The sequence below is a fragment of the Barbatula barbatula genome (genome assembly GCF_947034865.1).
Source record: "Barbatula barbatula genome assembly, chromosome: 22".
NCBI lineage: Eukaryota > Metazoa > Chordata > Actinopteri > Cypriniformes > Nemacheilidae > Barbatula > Barbatula barbatula.
This window is the reverse complement of record NC_136785.1, coordinates 7,135,822-7,156,338: the sequence shown is the minus strand read 5'-3', so window position 1 is coordinate 7,156,338 and position 20,517 is coordinate 7,135,822. Positions and strand designations below refer to the sequence as shown.

At 39.6% G+C, this 20,517-nt stretch overlaps 2 protein-coding genes across 2 annotated transcripts in view; one reads left to right on the top strand and one right to left on the bottom strand.

Annotated features, from left to right (window-relative positions):
• Positions 1 to 1,009: 1,009 nt before the first annotated feature.
• Positions 1,010 to 6,511, top strand: dusp4 (dual specificity phosphatase 4). Its single transcript, XM_079487231.1, has 4 exons — positions 1,010 to 1,541; positions 2,322 to 2,449; positions 3,432 to 3,651; positions 4,647 to 6,511. Exons 1-4 carry the CDS (start codon positions 1,166 to 1,168, stop codon positions 5,024 to 5,026), a joined length of 1,104 nt encoding a protein of 367 aa, XP_079343357.1. The 5' UTR covers positions 1,010 to 1,165; the 3' UTR covers positions 5,027 to 6,511.
• A 780-nt stretch (positions 6,512 to 7,291) lies between these two features.
• The window catches only part of tnksa (tankyrase, TRF1-interacting ankyrin-related ADP-ribose polymerase a), a 77,415-nt gene continuing 64,189 nt past the window's right edge, over positions 7,292 to 20,517 (bottom strand). Inside the window, exons 17-27 of the mRNA XM_079485924.1 lie at positions 18,953 to 19,062; positions 16,642 to 16,830; positions 15,308 to 15,545; positions 13,561 to 13,643; positions 10,886 to 11,006; positions 10,690 to 10,787; positions 10,144 to 10,218; positions 9,911 to 10,016; positions 9,578 to 9,764; positions 9,007 to 9,163; positions 7,292 to 8,847 (exon numbers count right to left, since the gene is read on the bottom strand). Coding sequence (XP_079342050.1) covers positions 8,761 to 8,847; positions 9,007 to 9,163; positions 9,578 to 9,764; positions 9,911 to 10,016; positions 10,144 to 10,218; positions 10,690 to 10,787; positions 10,886 to 11,006; positions 13,561 to 13,643; positions 15,308 to 15,545; positions 16,642 to 16,830; positions 18,953 to 19,062 — 1,451 coding nt within the window. The 3' untranslated portion in view covers positions 7,292 to 8,760. The remainder of the gene's footprint in view (positions 8,848 to 9,006; positions 9,164 to 9,577; positions 9,765 to 9,910; positions 10,017 to 10,143; positions 10,219 to 10,689; positions 10,788 to 10,885; positions 11,007 to 13,560; positions 13,644 to 15,307; positions 15,546 to 16,641; positions 16,831 to 18,952; positions 19,063 to 20,517) is intronic.

Genomic DNA, 20,517 nt, shown 5'->3' with positions numbered 1-20,517 from the left:
GTTGACTAAGAAAACAGCTTGTTTTAAAATGCAAAACTGTTTAAATCCACACCCACACATGGAAGCAGAAATGCTAGTGTTCATTTAACTTTGAATTCATTTACAAATGGAGAACTGATTCAATTACATTGTGTTAACTCTGTGCCATCAGCACGTGGTTAGATATTTAATGAAAAGTACACAGGTATCCAATACAAACACTGCATTGCCTATCAATAGCACTATTTACATTAATACATTTAATTCAAATACATTTTGCAGTTATCAGCTGAAACAGCACCAATAGAAGCTAAGCATTCAGAGGTTTGTCTGTGCAGTTAACCAGGTTAACTAATTAACTAGATGCTTTCTTAATCCCATGAGTCAATAATGAAGTCACCCCCATGTCTCCATCAAATCAGACAGCTTTCCAAACCCCCTGTAGCGCAAATGATCATTAATCAGAGCAATAATGAACTCAGCAGAAGGCACATTGCAAGACAATTCCTGGTTGAGTAGAGGAATGTGTTTTGCATCTCGTATATTTTCGTATTATAATAATAACAGAAACCGAATTAGAAGAAGACTGTCGATTTAATTGTGACGCAGTTATTTACTTTGCTGGTATTTGATGAGGAGCGCGCATGGGTTGCGCGCATAAGAAATCACTTAAGAAAGCAGACGTTCTCACGCAATTTATTATATTTTACAAATCGAAATGTTCTCCTGTGCTTTCACACAAATAAACAGGTCTGTCATATTCGTCTTTATATTGTTTCATTTGGGTACTCATTTCAAAGAATCAAATATTTAGGCTATATTCCGTTTATTTTACGCAAACTGACTGGCTTCCAGGAAAGATCTGATGGCCGAATTGTGATTTTAATGTGACGGCGGGCACTATCGATCGCCGACTCTTTTATGAATGAAGCGCGAACAGCGAGCGGTTATGAATGGAGCTAGTAGAAGACGTCATCTCCATTGTGACGCAACGCTCCTTATATGGAGCGTGCGTCTGAAGCTCATTCATAAAGCGGAAAGTGATAACTGCCCGTGGTAGTAGTGCTCTCGGGAGGGTAACGCAACGTTACACCGCGCACAGGCAGCTCTGGATCTGACGTTTTATTTTTGTTCGCATAAGACGAGGTGACATTTGACCGTGACCGGTCTACACCGAGAGAGAAAAATGGTCACGATGGACGAACTTTGTGAAATGGATTGCGGTGTTTTGAAAAGGTTGATGAAGGAGGACAGTGCGAAATGTCTGGTGTTGGACTGCAGATCGTTTCTGGCATTTAGCGCCGGTCATATTCGCGGTGCTGTAAATATTCGTTGTAACACCATAGTTCGGAGGCGAGCGAAAGGCTCCGTGAGTTTGGACCAAATCCTGTCCGGTGACGATGAAGTCAGAGCCCGTCTGAAATCGGGGTTGTATTCCGCCGTGATCTTGTACGACGAGCGGACGTCAGATACGAACACAATCAAAGACGACAGCACCATCACTCTGGTGCATAACGCCTTGTGCAGGGATATATTTAGGACAGAAATCTGTCTACTGAAAGGTAAAGGATCTGCACTACACGACGCCATTTATTATGTGTTATCGTATGGATTAATGCGCGCAAATAAATCTCGGGTCTAACACATGTGTTGTTGGGGAGTATGTGTTGTTCATGTTTTCACTGTGAGCATCAAGTAAGCTCAACGATAGAGCTATAATGAATATTGCCATATCTGTGTGTGCAACATCTGAATCACCCAGAATCTTCATTTTTATCTATTCCTATTTTTAGACATATTTTTCAGCTGAATCAATAATACGCCTCGTGTTCCTCCCCTGGATATTATAGCGTCCAGAGGCCCTGACTTTTACATTGTGTTTAAAGGCAGCATTTCGTATTGTTTGGTTTCCAAAATGCCCCTTTACGAGAACGATCAAATGATACGTGTGGTCTTAATTTAAATGCCTTCTCTGGGGTTTCTAAGACGCCTGTCAAATTTTACAATTATGATCAATAATATTGCTTCTATATTAACATGTGTTAATGAAAACTTGAAAATTATTTTTATGTCAAAGTGTCGTTACCATGTCTTGACGAATTGATTGACACCGCATGGTGTATAGAACCTACAAATATTATTGTGGAGCTGTGTGAGTACTTGTTTAACTAAAATTAAAAAAATCTATGGTTATTTAAACCACGTTAATTTTCATAAGGGACGTAACGTCAAGCTGTGGCCTAAATAAATCGATACAATCCCAATTAGGCTACTATTTCTGATGAGAACCGAGGACCTTTAAAACTCCAAATGTATTAAACACGTTATTCTTTCGTTCACAGGAGGCTACGACCGATTTTCCACACAGTATCCCGATTACTGTCTGAAAACCAAAACATTACCCGTCTCCACCCCTCCAGCGAACGTGGGGGCTGGCTGCACCTCTTGCGCGACTCCACAGCACGACCAGGTAACTACATTACGAACTACATTACCGGCGGATGCTTTGAGGTCAGCTAATGGGCAGCATTGTGTAACATTAAACGTCCTGTTGACCGCTGTCATCCGCTGCTGTCTTTCCGGCTGATGTTGCAGTATTATATGCCTTCCTCTCTGCGATACTGTGTTTGACACTCCGGTACGCTTCAGTGTTGATTCCCGCATCGATCACTTCCTGTCTCTACAGCTTGTTATGCAGGCCGCCTATATAACAGCGTGCCTAATCGATACGCGTTTGCCGAATAAATAAAACTGGACGTTTTAGCGTGACCTTTGAACAGCAAACAAGGGTGCATGTGACCTGATGTTGTAGCCTGTCAGACTGACATTTTGTATTTGGACGAATCCAATTTGTAAAATTTTGGTTGATATTTTTTTATATAGTAAATGAGTTCACGTTTTAAGAATATCTACTTGTCATACAAATATTTAAAATGCACGCTTTAAATTTTTTATTAAAATGTATGTGGTTTGTTCCTGTAGCTTAATGGACATTCATACCTTGTCAGACTGACATTTTGCATTTGCACAAATCAAATTTGTAAAATTTTGGTTGATATTTTTTTATATAGGAAATGAGTTCACGTTTTAAGAATATCTACTTGTCATACAAATATTTAAAATGCATGCTTTAAATTTTTTATTAAAACGCATGTAGTTTGTTCCTGTAGCTTAATGGACATTCATAATGCTGCCTTCAAGTGCTCATTCCCACTTCAACCCGGAAATAATTGATGGAACTGTGCTCTTTTAATTTGAGCAGATACTTGTAATTTTTTAATGCAAAATCATTGGTAACATTAACGTTTTAATGATAATAAATACTGTTAACTTCACTAAATCCAGACGGAATCATCGGATTTCCGAGAGCTCTCTTCGAGGGCATTGCATTTTATAAATACAATATATAGAGATTAGAAAATAAATGACACATCTTGTTTTTTTTAACACAGGGTGGCCCTGTGGAAATCCTCCCATTTCTGTTTCTGGGCAGTGCATTCCATGCATCTAAAAAGGACATGTTAGATGGGATGGGCATTACAGCTCTACTGAATGTATCTTCGAACTGTCCCAACCATTTTGAAGGAGCTTACCGGTACAAGTGCATCCCAGTAGAAGACAACCATAAAGAGGACATCAGCTCCTGGTTCACTGAAGCCATTGAATTCATAGGTATGATCTTTGTTTTTCTGTACAGGTCTGTTTGATTTTCTGAATGTGGATTGAATGAAGGATCACGGCTATTAGGCATTTGTAGTGTAGTGTAAATGAGTCTGGATTGTTATTGCTTCTTTTTAACTGCAAATGGCCTGCAATTCATCAACGGTTAAAACGTTGAGACCCTGTGCTGCAGTTTCACTCATTTCACAATCATTAGTTTTTTCTGTAGATCAGTGATGTTAGCTTGATCATTTATACATTTTAGAGTCTCTCATAAATACATTTATTACACATTTTAGAGCTGTTAGAGCCACACGAATACACAAATGAAATACCTTTAAATCCAGGATGTATGCTTCCGTTTGAAGTATGGGTGGGTTTTCCTCAGAAAGGTTTCCATGACTGTATGCGGGGGATGGGGAGCTTGTATATCCAATTTCAGCTCAGCATCCTCTCCTCTAAAGCAAGGCCTCCGAGTAGGCTTACCGCATTTGATCGCACCATCCTAGGTGTGTGTGTATGTGCTTGTATGTATGCGTCAGAGTGCAGAGCTTAGGGACTTGACTCTGACTCATCCTCCATTCAGGGGTGCCTTGATACTGGAGTTACCTTAGATCTGGATGTGCATGACTCTATAAAGGAGTGTATGTGGAGAGCAAAGTGTAATCCGGCTAGTGTTGTGATTTACCTGGATTGCTCTCTTTGTATCGTGAATATCTCGCTTTTCTCAGTTTCTGTGTATTTCTAGAACTGCGATATTCTAATTATCAGGACATTTGTGGTTTTATATGGTTGTCTTTGCCATGATTCACTTCGTATATATATATATTTTTTTTTATAATAGTTTTGTTATATATTTTAATACCAAAAAGTGTTTTTAATTAATCTAATTTAAGATTTAAACCATTTTATTAATAATTTTATATGTACAGTTATTGAATCGTTACAATCTCCTGTGCATGCAGTGAAGATGACTCACGTCTGTGCTGTCTCTTCCCTCTCCTCAGACTTGGTCAAGGATTCCAACGGGCGCGTTCTGGTGCACTGTCAGGCTGGCATCTCGCGGTCGGCCACTATCTGCCTGGCCTACCTGATGAAGAAGAAGCGGGTGCGTCTGGAAGAGGCCTTCGAGTTTGTTAGACAGCGACGTAGCATCATCTCTCCAAACTTTAGTTTCATGGGTCAGCTGCTGCAGTTTGAGTCTCAGGTGCTGGCCACTTCCTGTTCTGTAGAAGCCGCGAGTCCTTCCGCCACGCTCGGCCCCAAGTCTTCCTCCACTCCCACGTCACCCTTCATCTTCAGCTTCCCTGTGTCGGTAGTGACGCACTCCCAGCCCAGCAGTCTGACCTACCTACAGAGTCCAATCACAACCTCGCCGAGCTGCTGATAATTGACCTCGCCCCTTCCTTAGAAGGTACCTCCAAAGACTACACTTGCACAACAGGAGGGGTTTGTGGAGACCTTGTCTACCAGAAGAATTTTGAGGGAATGTTGGCATCCTTCATTTGGCACAATCATATAAACTTTATTTACCAACGCAACCCGGGGGCCGTTCATGTCACCAGTGACTCCATATAACATAAAACAAACCCACGAATGAAATCAAAATAACCTGTGAGGACAGTTCATCTCCTTCATTTCCTGTGGTTTACTTCCAATAGTCTGCTCTGTGACTGGCCGGGAGGTTTCAACCCTGACAGGTGCTTCACACTTAGTCTGGACTTCCCATGTATCACTTTCTTCCTGCCTCTCTCTCTATCTCTCGCTCTCCTCTGGCCTTGAGAGGAATGACTGAAGTTCTTCAATAGAGAGCTCAGAGGTTTGCTGTCGTAGCAGAAAATGTCTTTTCAATCAGTTCGGTGTGCATTTGTCAGTGCCTTGTACAAAGAAGGTACAGGACAATTTACGGATGTTTTTGAATGCTTGTGTCATCTCCATCATGTTCCTTTAGAAACAAAAACACAAGGCGGACTGATCTTTGGGACAAAATGTTTCGATCTGCAATACAAAGTCCGCAGTCTGTTCCGCTCACAAATTAGAGCAATAACCTAATTTTCCTTCATCCCGTTCGCCACCAAAGCACTGTATGGTTTGTTACGTTTTATGATCGTGACTTAAACCCTCTGATTTTGAGGAGATCTCATTTATTATTTCTGCTGTATGCCTTACCAATAATGACTGTGGTGATCTTCCACTTAGAATGTTGTCATTTTAGATTATTTATGTATGAGGATGATGCTCTGAGGTCTTTAAAAAGGACACAGACATTTGAAGGCACCATTTGTGACCACTGTTACTACTGTTTTGATCTGACAAGACTCAGTTAATGCCCAGATTACCACGAAGGGCTCATACACTGACATTTTATACACTGGAAGTTGGGTCGATCGAAAAATCAAGTCAATTTGAGTTTTAATGTCCTTTATTGATAAAATCACTGGGAACTGCTCTGTAAGGAAATATTTTTGCCTTGAAGAGTCGATACTTTAGATGGCTTTCGCTTGAATATTTACGATGTGTACGTCAGCCCCGTTTCTTTGTTTTTTAAGACAATGGGCACCTTTTATAGAGCACTTTTAAGTGATTTGAGGTTTCTTTTGCACCTCACGGGAGATGAAGTTGTGACTCAGCTGTAAATGTTTCCACTGTTCAGCTTTAGTTTTTTGGATAGGCCTATGACATGACTTGTCAACAATCACTCTTGAATGCAATACTTTCTACTGTACTTGTGAAACGTTATTGTCCAATGGCTCATGGCAATATCATTCAGAGGGTTGTGATTTTCAAACTTCTCCCTGTTCTGTTGTATTATATGTAAATTTAATTTATCTCATGATTGTCATTGTTAAAAATAAAAGTGTTCTTTAATGAGAGCGTGGTGTGTGCTTTAATCGTGAATTGCATTTTGCTTTACAGCAATCGGCTTGTAAGTAATAGGGAAATTTTTTTTCTGGGGGATTAAACATAAGCCATCTCATTATTTGAAAGATCCATTGTGCGTGTAAAGAGAATTAAGATTATGATTGATTTATACTGTCAGAATCAATTTAACAGACGCTATATATATTATAAAGCAACAGTGCCCCCTCGCGTGTACTTTGGTATCCATAGAGCTCAACCTCTCATAATGCCTTGCGTGTTGCCCATAGGGCTGATGCTTGATCCCATTAGTTAGGCATTACAAAGTTAGCTTGAAAGCTTTTAAAGGGACGTTATAATACTTTAATGTAATTTAAAACAGCATAATGTCAAAGAGCAGTGTTTAAATTATTTCCCAGGGGCATGAGTTTATAACCTAGACCGTAAAAAACAACTTTGTTTCTCACCATAAGAAGTCGGACAGCGACATCTGCTGGCATGATGACATTAAACTCCAGCCAGCAGGCACATTTGATATAGGAGCTTTATATTTATTGGACGAAGTCGTTGAAACATGATTAAAATCTCAATTCAATACAACCAATTTTCCCACTAAATATCTTCAAACTACATTTGAATATCGATAACTGTTTTAATGATATTTATGAACAATCATTTTTATAAATGACTTGGTAAAGCACAATTACATCTCTCCAACCGAAATGTAAAAAAGTATGATTATAAACTATCAAAACAAATGAGCATATGTGAAAAAGAGACAGTGGGCGGTATTTAATTATGACACGTACTTTATTAAGACTTTGTTTTACACGATTGAGGAGTGTTAGATTAGTCCACAGATCTCTCTGGTAAAGCTGTTTTAGATCTGATTAAAATTCACAAGAAAAGTAAAAACACAACTCAGAGAACTGAGAAATCGTGTTGGAAATGAGAGTTTCTCTCCTGTGCAGTCCAGGTCTTTGCTCATGCCGAGAGGAGAAAGAGTCTCTCAATCTGGTTTTGAACACAGATGGCCTGAAGTAAAGCAGAACCACGAACCCCACCTGAGCAGAGTCAATCAAACCAGCCAATCTTATGAAAGTCTAATGAACTCCTCGAGAGCAGAGACTTCCAGAGGTAGAGCCACATCCAAACAACATGTCCTTCATATCTTTCTGTAACACGAATGTGAATATGCTGATATATCAGTAGTGTGTAACAGGAAAACAATTCCAGAGATCCTCCGAAAAAAGGCGCTTCTCTAGCACGAGAGCAACTGTACTGGAATGAAGAAGATTTAGGAATTCTGGTGGTTGTGATCTAAAACTTAGTCACGGATTATCTGAAAATATAGAAGGAAAGATCTAAAATTCCCACTTCCTTTACAGTACTATTAAACCCACTCTGCATCAGTAAACAACATTAAAAGCTATACAAAGGCATTGTCCATTACACAACCTGTACATTACTGGACATTTTTTCCTACATCATTTAAAAATGATTTTGAATAACATAAGTCCTGCTTAAAAGTGCAAATTCTTAAAAATGGATTTTCTGATTGGGCTATGGCAATGAAAGGAAACATTCTGAATAGTATTCCTGTGCAAAGAAATGTAAAAACATGAGTACCGAACATGTACGTTTTTGCTATTTTGCTGTCAAAGGCCTTTCAGTTCTGGTCTCAGCATTAACATTCTTTTTGCTTTTAAAAAACCCTCTTAAGCTATTAATGTAACAAAGCAGGAAGAACAATGAAGAGAAAAGAGCCGTGAATAAGATATCGTGTCCCTTTGAAGTATAACCGAGACGTGGTCCATATTCTTAATGTGACTTACATTGTGGAAAATAATCAAACAACAAATCACAGTAATAGTGAAACTATTTAAAATAAAGGAAGCAAGATCAATTGTAATGCTTGTTAAACAGTGTTAAATTGAGTATAATGATGGGAAAGAGGTCACTTGTTGTCTGTCACGAAGGTCAAAAGAAATTTCACTCCTTCCTGTTAGCCATGAAACAGTGTGGGACTGATATCCTGACTTAAAAGACTACAGAGAGTCAGAACACAGCTGACCAAGGCAACTCTTTCTTGTAAACACTCATGGGAAAATAAATGTCAAATAAAAGAGGCAGCGCAGAGGATTATGGGTAAGTATGAATCCTTTTATCCTGAAAGGGCAGAGGAAGTAGGTAGATGTCTGAAGCTTGTGTATGAAATGTTTAGGAAACAGTCTGAGTGGTTTTCATGGGCCCTGCTTATGTTTAGGATTTCTGCTGCTCTGCTGCTGGGGATGGAGGTGTGCTTTCTGGCTTGATGATCTGGTATGCGATGAGGTACTCTGGGTAGGCCTACAAAAACACAGAGCAGACTAATAATAAAATATCTACTTACAATAAGGGAAAACAATACAGAAGAATTTCTGTAGTTTATACAAATTAAATAAAACAGCAGCTCCTGGGTTTCAACTACATGTTGTTTTGTAGTTAAATATCTACAAGCTCTCTCACCTGTTCCCCTCTGTAGATGACATATTCAGCATAGGCTAAGCCATTGACGCTTGGTCGACCTATGACGGAATGGTGACCTGGAGGGGCGTGAGCCATTTTCATGGCACTGAACTGCAAGAAGGATTTACCCAGAGTCACCCGACAGAACAGCATCTGTCTGCAAACACAACATGTCACATTATAGGACACACAGCGCCATCAGCTGGTCATACAGAGTATGTGCTATATTATCCAATAAGGGACAATTTGTAAAGCCACCAAACTTTGCACTTTGTCTTTTTTCCCTCATTACATGAAAATCACACAAAGACATTTTGTTTGTAATGATGCATGGTCACACTATAGGACGTCTCCAGTCATACGTGGCCTAAAACTAGTCGTTTTATGTCGAGGACCAACATATTATGTTCACATGACTAGCAGACCCCCTGTTATTGGATGCTCAATAAATAAAATGAATAAATAATGTTATGAGCGATGCTGCATCCTCGCCACTAGGTGTCAGTGTAAGTCAAAGATAGCACGGCCTACCCAAATATATTTTAAAGGTCAAATCAGATGTTAAATATACCTGTGACAGATATAACAGGAACGGTCTTTATGTGCCGGGCAGCCCGTCCCTCCTCCGATGCCGTAGACATACTGGTTGCTTTTTGAGGAATTCTCTGCAAAGTAGATCCCAGCCCCGAACATTCCCCCTATATAAGCGTGCCTCTCATCAAAGCCTTTGTGGATGATGGCATTGATGAATGGTGAACCTGTAGATAAGAGAGAAAAGGAAAATGATCATGTAATAACCAGTTAAACTGCATAAAAAAGCTTTCGAATCTAAATGTTAACAAAATGCTCCATTGTAGTTTGAACTTTCACAGATAGCACTCATGGCAGGTGCTTATGACAGTACCGTGAAAGAGCATGCGCTCATTGTGGTGGTTGTGGTTCTCATCTGCGATCTCCTTCTGTCTGTGTGCGTATCTTTCCCGAAGTTTCTTGTTCACCACCTTTTGAATCTGAAAGGACAATTTGGACACTTAAGCAACACTAATAAATTTGGCATTCATTCATTCATTTAAAGACAAAAATATTATCATTACTGATGTACAAATAAAAAAATGGGATTATGTAAAATATGCTCACTTTCAGGATGTTGTACCGGCTGAAAACCCCTCCAGCATTACCACCATCCCTGTGCTCTCTGATCGTACTTTGCAGCTGGAAAACAAAAGTGAAATGTTATACATAAGTGGCCAGAAGTGATGTCAGATATTTGATGAAATGATTTGCATAATAAATCATCAAAACATGAGGCGTATGATACAAAATGCACAAAGCACCTTTAAAGCAATTATTTTCTAGTATTTATTATGTATGTTATTTAAGATAACGATTTTGCAAAAACTAAAATCTGAACATATAAAAATGCATAAAAACAAAGAAATGAGACAAATATATTTGTTAAATTTAAAATATGTGCTGATCCTCTCATGTAGTAATGTTTTGCATCCATTCTCCTGGGCCTTGGATCAGTAATCTATTTTTCAGTTCCTAAAGCGCAGTTTCAGTCGACACTCCAGGTACAACTATGCAATATACGGTTTTCTATACATCTATAACAAAATAATTCAACTGTAGCGAATACGACAAATTTTCAAAGCTGCACATCTCGTATTGGTGCCTACTCACTTCTTCTTCTACCGACTGAAATTCTTTATCGTCAGGTGCCAGGTCGATCAGCACCGTGCCGTGACTGGCACAGTGCAATGTCAGGTATGGGTTGGCACCTGTAAAAAATCCCATTAATAATACAACTCTTAAGAAACTTTTATGATATGATTTGTTCAATTACAAACAGATTTGGGTCAGACACCAATTAACCCACCTTGTTGACCGCCCAGCAGCCTCTCAATGCCTTTGATAAGTTTGTGTCTGTGCCCGTACGCATTGATCCCGATCTCCTTGAGCTCCTCGTGTCCCATATCAGCCAGCACATCCAGGGTGATCTAATACAACAAGTGGACATCGATCAGAATAAAGGAAGTCATGGTAGTCTGCAGGCACAACCAATCACAACATCCGATAACAATCAAAGCGAGATGAGTCAGATCATAGAACATGGGCACCACTTTGAGGTTCCAATGAAAAATCACATGAAAAGTGAATCATTTCGAGGCTGATTTGGGATCAGTTCTGCTGCAAAGCCGACAGCCCAATTTCATTTTCTCGGTTTGTTGATTTGTAAAACTTCCTCCTACTGAGAAGATATACTTAGTAGACTGCATGAGGTTTGGATGGCTATTATGGGGTGTGACTCAGAAGCACACAGTATTATTATTGCTGGGCCTTTCTGAATGTGCCTCCTACACCGAACATGCACACAAAAGCAAACATGCAGATGGTGGTTACCGGATGCTAGACTGCCAGGCAGGGAGCCGAATGGGCCAGAATGCGTCTCACCATGTTGGATTTCTCGCTAGTTTCATTTCAGGACCATGGTTTTATGTAGGACAACTGGTAGTCCAACACAGTACCATTTTTTGACTCCCTGATTTAGGCCTATTAGGGCCGATACATGTTGGCGTTTCAAATACACAACTGTTTATAATACCATAAACAAAAAAATGTAGTTCCCCAAAATTAAACCTGTATAACTTTCTTCTGCACAACACAACTTTTGACTTTCTTAAAAAAATAATAATCGCTACGTTTTTGTGAAATTCAGAGTGACAAATCGTACCAGCGTACTTTGAGGTCAAAATGCGTACCTGCTTCGCAAAATGGGTACAGGTTGGCAGGTCACAAAATGAATCGTAATGTTTTTATTACCTTAAAATAGCACTAAACGGACAAACTGCTCCATAGAAAGTGTTTTGTGAATACGTTGTCTCCTTCGGCAAAGAAATGAAAACGTGCCGACATCTTAGTCCTGCATCAGCCACCGTAGTGCTTCGAAAGGGAGGGGTGGAGTGAACCGTTGGTTGCAATTGGCAACCTCAACCCAGATGCCACTACATTTCATACACCGGACCTTTAAAGATATGTACGTAATGGAACCTTCAATATTATGTTTCAAACAGAGATGGTGCCAGAAAAGCAAAAGTTCGGCCTGCACCTTTCCTATAACACAAAAAGTAAACCTCAGCAGTAGTCCGTCATCTTTTCTCATCTTAAACTTTTGCGTTAAATGAAAGTTTAAATAACAGCTTGAGACCAAATATAAATTTAGCATATCCAACAAACTTTTTCAAATATAATACTAACCATGTATTATACGGTCGGGCTTATTTTGCTTTTATAATTTATCATTGTTACACTTCCATGCCTATCCCTGCGTTAACATTCATAGTGGAAGCGAATAAAACACAAAGTCTAGTGTCGACTATGCATCACCCTGTCAGCCTGTATAATCTCAACTCCTATTTTCAATGGCCCACTTATTGGCAATCCATCACTTCTATGATAGGTCTGTCAAAGACTATTAAGCCTTACTGCCGTCCCTCTCTCTCTCTCATGAAACACTGTACTCTCAAATCAATGGGCCAGCAGGAAGGATCATTACGGCCACGAGGACCTCATCACCACAGTGGGAAAGATCTCCTTTATTTCTCTCTGCAAAGTTTACCACGAGTGGCCAAAGTTCACTTGAAAATCACTGATAAATTCAGCACACGTACTACAGAAAATATTCACAATAACGGTGTGTGAAGTCATTATACGCTTAATTGCATTTTATTATTTGCATTTAAGACTTTTTCCAGTGGCAGACCTACATTTGTGGCGAAGTTTGTTAAGGAAAAGTTCAAAGGCAAGTAAAGATGCAGCACACGTACGCCACGCAAATATTTACTGTTGACGGCTCAAAAATGAGACGCGTCTAATGACGACAGCAGACAGCGTTCATGAGAAACCCGTGTTCTCCATCTCATTTCCGCTCCGTCTCTCAAAAATGACATTTAACTGTTACCACCTCACGCTTCATCTCCCTCAGGCAAAGCAAATGAGCGAGCGAGTCGGTCTGAGATCTCTGCGTCTCGCTTCATCCACAATCACAGCTGAATTCAGCCCCTCACATCAACGGCTCTTCCCAGCTGGTGGCCGCTGAGACCATTTCTGTTCATCTATGTGCAAATGAGAGGCGGCTCTGGCACAGCGTGCCGATCGAGTCCCACGACTCGGCCTTATCCAGTCGTCGCTGAGAAGCATATGAACCGGAGGAACAACTGAGCCTAGAGCTCAGCTCAGTGAGAGAGAGAGTGGCAGGACTGTATTAATCAAAAGAAGGGGCAAAAAGGTCGGCCCCGTCACCCGACATCTCTCTCAAAGCCATAAAGATGGCGAGTAATCTCACAGCGCTCATCTGTGGGAGGGGTTGGAAGGAAGCGATAAATCCGAGGCGCTGACAGAATGTAATGAAGGGAAATCATTTCAAGGCCATGGATGTCATCGCATTTCCATAACTTTGAAGGGAAGGAGTTTTTCTCCATGAAACACTGGTGGGCCTGATGAGAGTTGGCAGTGTGATTCAGCGATTATTTGAAATGTAGGAACGGACATTACCTGTTCTCGCTCGAAAATATCCCGCAAGTGCTCCAGACCCAAGCTCTTGAGAAACTGACTGATGTTCATGTCCAGAATTGCAACTAGAAAGAGAAACGTTACAAGGAAAACAATTGAATCTAAACTATTTTTACACTTTGCATATGTTGCAGATTTTACAAGGGCTACGTAAACGTGACCAAGCCTGTGAAAACCCAGCTAAAGTATTTTCTTGTGTGATTTACCTCCTACATAATGTTAAGAACATTCTGTGAAAATATAACATTGATATCTTTAATATTGACTGACTAAGATCATGTCAAAGATTGAATAGTGGAAATCTAACTTTTTCTCATAATTAGATTTTAAAACTTATTTACAGACAGGGTCACGTATATCTTTAAAATATAACACTATCCCCACAAGCGTTGCCTTTCAGTGTCGTCATTTTTAATAATTTCCTTATTACATTAATGGCCATCAGAATATTTTCTTCTATAAATGTATAAACGTACAATATAGCAAATGACAGATCAGAGGCTGCTTTTAAAATAAGGGTGTGTAAATCCTTAGTCGGGCATAGTCGAATCAGAATTGAGAGATTGGTAGTTGAGTCAGGCTCCTCCTATGGAAGAATCAAATCTTAGAACATTTTATGGGTGAGCCCGAATAGTCTATCTTCATTTTTATAACCTCTCATATATGGGTATTTTCCTTTAAATTATATTCATACATTTAATTATATATAAAATTGCATTTTTGTCGTACACTTTGTCCACTTTGAATTTGGAATGATGACCAAAACATTTGCAGCTTTTGGAGCCGTAGATGTTGTTTTCTTTCAGAAGATGAGCAACAGCGCCCTCTACTGTATAACACTGAGAATACAAATTGCCGAAAATTCAGTCAATGGCTGGGAAGTCACTTATAAATGATGGAAAATTCCATTAAAGGGAAATTGTAATTGTGTCATAATTTACTCACAATCGAGTTGTTCCAAATCTGTATACATTTCTTTGTTCTGATGAACACAGAGAAAGATATTTGGAAGAATGCATATAACCAGATAGATTTTGACAACGGTAGTAAGAAAAACTACAATGGTAGTAAAAAGTGCCCCAGAACTGTCTGCTGTCCTACATTCTTCAAAATATCTTCTTTTGTGTTCAACAGAACAAAAACAATGATAAAGTAAATTGTCCTGCTATGGAAGCCAATGGGGGCAATCGGTTTAGTTATAAGAATTCATCCAAATATCTTTCTCTGTGTCATCAGAACAAAGAAATATATATATAGATTCGGAAGGTGAGTAAAAGATGACAGAATTATCATTTTTGGGGGAAGTGTCTCTTTAATGGTGGGGAAATAGTTAAAAAATATTCATAAATATTGCATTTTGTAAAGTACAGGCCTGAATAAGCCATTTCACATGACAGATGTTTACCATTTGTATTTAGCAGGACAAAATAATAACTGGTCAACATCCCCTTGGTTCTTAGTATTGTATGCTATACTGTGTGTTAAGCAGTGAATTTGCTTCCTGTTATTGTAAAACGATCCTGTAGGTTCAGAATTCGACTCTTCTGCACAGTAGCTATTCCACATTCAAACCTAGTTCAGGAGGGACTCAACTCAATGAACAACTACTACAAAAGAATGTTAATAGAATGTCATTATTATTATTGTTAGTTATTATCTTTCTTACTAAAACTTTAGTATACGTCGACACAATTTGACTACCAAAAATACATGTTTTGTATTAACTCACTTTCTCCCTCTTTCCTATCTGATCCGGTGGCTCCATCAGCAGGGCCTGAGGCTCCAGGTACAGTCAGCTCTGCCAGGGGCCCGGCCAGATTGTCTATACTGCTGGCGGCGGACAGGCAGGAGGGCGTAGGTGCTGGAGATATGACAGAGGCACTGACAACTGTAGCCTGAGGCTTGAAACAGCTGGGCAGAGCTTCAGGTGGCATGGCATCAACAAGCAGTGCCCGGATATCATCAGCCTAGAGATTCAAGAAAAAATGAACAGAGTGCGTGCATAAACGAAAACGTATTTACATATGCAATCTGATCATTTCTCATGTACGATTCATTTCATTTCAATCTGAAATATCCCTTTCATATAAGGACTAGTCTTGTGGCACTTCCGCAGTTTGGTTTCTTAGCCTAAAAGTGCACGATAAAAGCTAAGAACAGCTGTGTCATTAGCACCTGGCATGTGCTCTGTCGCCGGAGCCCAATTACTAAAGGTCACACAAGTTTTAACATTCGTTTTCCCCCGATCTTAAACACAGGGGATGTGGCCTTAAACCGCTCAGCTCATGTGTTTAGAAGATAAATGCTCCAATTTCTCAAGATGGTCTATGGCAGCTGAACCATACGAGACCTTAAACCAGAGGCACCGGAGCGAGAATAAACAGTCCAGTAGCGTGAACCATTTTTATAGGTTGGTTTCAAATCTGAAACGGATTTAAATTGCTCCGTAACACAACCGTTTCAATCACATTTGATACTTAAATGACACACAGTGCATTTATCACAGAATTGTTTAAGTTCACTCTTCAGTCAGTGCCGACCTGTGACAAACCCATTTGAAAATCTCACCAGAGATATGTAGTTAACATATGGCTGAATGCCTGTAAAACTGTGGTTAAAAGCTGGAGTTTAACTAAAGCCGTGATATAAAGAATGGAATCTATACAGAAGTGGTCAAAAGTGTGGCCTGGGGTGGAATATTTATATAATATGTGCTTTTAACGCACCCTCGGGTTAGAATAAACCATCCAAATATGAGGTGTGTGGTACAAAATGGAGAAAATTCTAAACCTTTAAGGTATTTATTTGACAATTTCTTTTGTCAAAAAGCGTACAAGGGAATACAGGGTTTTTTTTATACAAAAAAAGAATGCATACATTGACTACAATTATATTTGCTATCAATACGATCCAATTGTATTTTTTGAAGTCATCCTATTCTTTTGTAGCGTATTTTTAAACATCATTTTTTAAATATGTGAATCGAGCAAAGAAGATGTTGGTCATAACTTTAGGCCTCTGCTGTATGTTCCTATCAATGTAAAACCAAAATTAGAAGCTTACCGTGGCCAAGTCCAGCGGTGTCTGGCCCTCCTGGTTCTTCATGGTGGGGTCGGCCCCGTGCGCCAGCAGTAAAGCACAGAGCTGCGTGCGGCCCTTTTGCGCAGCCTCGTGGAGCGGCGTGAACGCCCATTTATCGGTGGCATTTACACAAGTGTTGTATTTGATCAGCAGGGCGGCGATATCTACATGCTGCAAGAAAGAAACATCGACTTACTACAAACAAAATGAATGTTGCTTTAACATTTAACCCCAAATCTTCACAGTCTGGCTGTTAATTAAAAGAGCTCTTTCAACAGCAGCTTTGTTTTATTAAAGCTTCGGTTTAGGAGCTCACTCGACTGGTTTTCGGATTGCAGATGATCGATTGTTGTTTAAATCATTAGGAGAAAAGAAAGTGGAAGGGGAAAACTAATAGACTAATCTTTTCAATTTATGCCGGCACAAATGTAATACCATCACGGTTCTCGCTCGTGCTGGAGAGGTTTGTGTACCGGCCAGCTCTGAGCTCCAGGGTTCAGCGTGTGTGGCAGACCTGTCCTAAACTGTGCCCCTCACGCCCCATCATCAGCAGCGGCTGTATGGAACTGCCATCATCTTCCTGTGTTTGCCGAACACCGACAGCCTCTACACAAACAGGCCAAGTATGAGCACAGGGAGGCATGCTCAAGGTCAGCCATCAGCGGCCACCTACCAGCCGGCCCTCCTTCAGCCAATAAGCAAAGCACGAGCCAGCCGCCACCTCCGCTGCGGCCAATCAGAAGCTACCAACTCGAGCAGAAGCGGTTTCGTTTCTTGGATGGCAACAGTGGTGTATCTACACTGTGGCTGAGGCCCCGCTAATAAATTTGGTTTTGATCCAGCATGTTTATGTAACAGCAATCTGCACTTCTCCATCTGCTTGTCTAATCACATCACTGTTGACCTCCGGAGGGCAGACACGGATAAATACCTCCAGCAATCATCTACCAACCACCCTCACCTGAGATGGGTTTCCCTCTAATGACTCAAAGAGGAAAATCCTGTATTAGCAGATTTTGTGCTGTGTGAATTACAGCTGGCCAGTGTTGGGAAAGCTACTTTCAATCACGATGAGTTTATATATTAAAATAACTATATGTTTGAGCTGGTAAGTGAAGCATTTTCTATTTGCAAAAAGCAGCAGTTACTAAACAAAAGGAGCTACCTACACTGAAGCTAGTCAAGGAGTAAAAATGTAGGCTTAAAACATACAACTACCGCATGCTTTACGTATGTGGGTTGAAGTCAAAGGGGATTCCTTGATATTATATTATAATTTTGAAACGATTTTTATTTCTATTTTGGGTGTTTGTGCCCTTTTTTGTACAGTAACAGTGAGAGGACAGGATTGAAGTGGGTGAGAGAGGGGTGGGATCGGGAAAGGACCACAAGGTTAAAAATTATTCCATTAGCATTGCTGCTATTTTAGCTACTAGTTTATAAAATCACTTTTTTTATATAAACACTCATTAGAATGTATTATTGGTTAAAGCTGCAGGTACTTTAAAATCAGCTAATTTGTCGCCAAGTTAGCAACTAATCCTTATAATCACTAACTATGACATAAGTAACTGGTTATTTCTAAGTAACTTTTAAAACAAAACATTCACGAGTTGTTGCTTTAAATACAGTCATTTAAAAAAATCTTAATGGAAAAGCAAATTATTTAAAAATCAACTGAACTGTTAATAAAATATTCTGTTAAAAATAATGGCAAAAGCATTACTGCTATTTTAGCTACTAATTCATCAAATAACAATTTCTTATATAAACACTCCCAGATTACTGGAAGAGTTCAAATGTAAAAATGTTAGAACAGCTGCAATTTTTAGTTACTCCCTTGACATAACTGCTGCTTTTACACCGAAATTATTTCAGCTTCTAAATAGCTTGGGAGTGACAGTGGAAGTGAAACCACCCAAAAAAAATCATAAGAGCAGCTCTGTATTAAAAGTGCATAAATCTTTACCGTCCCTAACATTCACAACTGCATTACATACAGCCACACACCTCAGAAAAAGGAAAACAAAGTGCTATAGTGAAACACAAAAGGGGTTCAGGTTAGGCTTAGTTTGTTCCACAAGGAAAAAAGCTCTGCATCTGGTTTCCCAGAAACGCATTCATAGATTATTCAGCTTTTACATCTGTTTGTGGCTGTGTGAAGTTCTCAGCACACTGTTCCCAGCCACGCCCGACATGACACCGGAGGCCTGACATGTGTTGACTTAACAGAGTCTGTATGTCGTCCCTGTCACACGAAAACTCTCTTCCGTTTAATTCTTGCTGCCCTCACCCCGTAAGAGGCCGCGTTGTGGAGAGGAATAAGGCCACCTTTGTCCTGCGCGTTGACATCTGCGCCGTGCTCAAGTAAATACTCTGCCACCTCCAGATTATTATAGCCAGCTGTGGAGAAACAGATGCAGTGACATGTAAATAAACAACATCTATAACATCTTCCCACAAACCATCTGGTTTTATTAAACTGAGCTCTCTAAACCAGGGGCCCCCCTTAATCGTGAACCCTGAGCTGTGCATAGTTTATGTATAAAAAGTAAAGTAAAGAGTAAATAACTATAACATAATATTATGTTATACTGTGCTCTTTTGTGTGCATGTGCGCATTTGTGACCAATGTTTGTATACTTTAACCACCTCTTGAGGATAGTGGGGGTCTCGAGTCACTGGCACTGTTATTTTGGGGGTCGCAGGCTGAAAGGTTTTGGAAACTGTCCACCAAACGATATCAACTCTGTTATCAAAACCTAGTAAATTGTCTCAAATTGCGTTGGAAATTTGGGTTCTAAAGCAACATCGTGTAAAGAAACATTTTCCCATGATGCACTCTAACACTCCAAAGACGGCGCATGAAGCATTACAAATGTCAATTACAAATTATAACTTTTTTAAATAAATAGTTAAAACTGTAATAAAATGTAATGAGCATTTTATGGTTTCGTCCCACTAAACATCTTTACTCTCTGTTCAGATTCTTAGGTCATATGGAGCCAATTTAGCGAAGGTTCCCGAGTTCACATTGTCTTCTGCATTTCCTACACCAGAATCTCATCTTCAAATCTCAATTTAAAACATCCGTTTATTTATTGTTATTAAAATATTCATATTCTGACTTTGAATGTCCTGAAACAACATTTTAGCTCTCATTTTATCAGCCCAATTTTTTTGCATTTCTGTCTCTATGTAATTTTTCTGCATTTCTAATTTTTATCTCTGTAAAAGTTGTTCCATTCCATGTATCCCTGAGTTTATGAAATGCACTATAGAAATAAAAGTATTAATACAGTATTAAAACACTTACGTTCATGATATTGCTCTCGTATATGATAGTTTGATATTACGATACCATAGGAGACAATGGTTTAAAACCAAGGGGAAAGACACTTTATCCTGAAGGGAATCTTTGCCATAAGGGCTGGGTACACGGTGCCATCATTTTCCGTTTCAACCATATTTGCTTGGCAACTTTCCTTCTTCCTCTCAGTTCCAGAAACACATGGGTGTTTAGAGGAGCGTCTCCATTTAAAGCCCTCATCATTACAGGCTACATGCACAAACCCAACCCTGAGAACATCACTAATGAAAACATGCTCTATGTCTCCCACATACCTGTACACACTCAACTGTGTCTGCTGTCCTAATCTAACAACTGTCCTCTAATTATCCAAAGCACATTTTGGCCTCATTTCTCTCTTTTTACTCACAAAATTATTGTCTGACTTAAAATCCTAATTCGTCAGCCAAGATTTGACAAGGCATGTTAAAGGTGTGTTCACCCGAACATAAAGATTCTGTCATCATTTACTCGCCATCTTGTCATCTCAAACCTGCATGACTTTATTT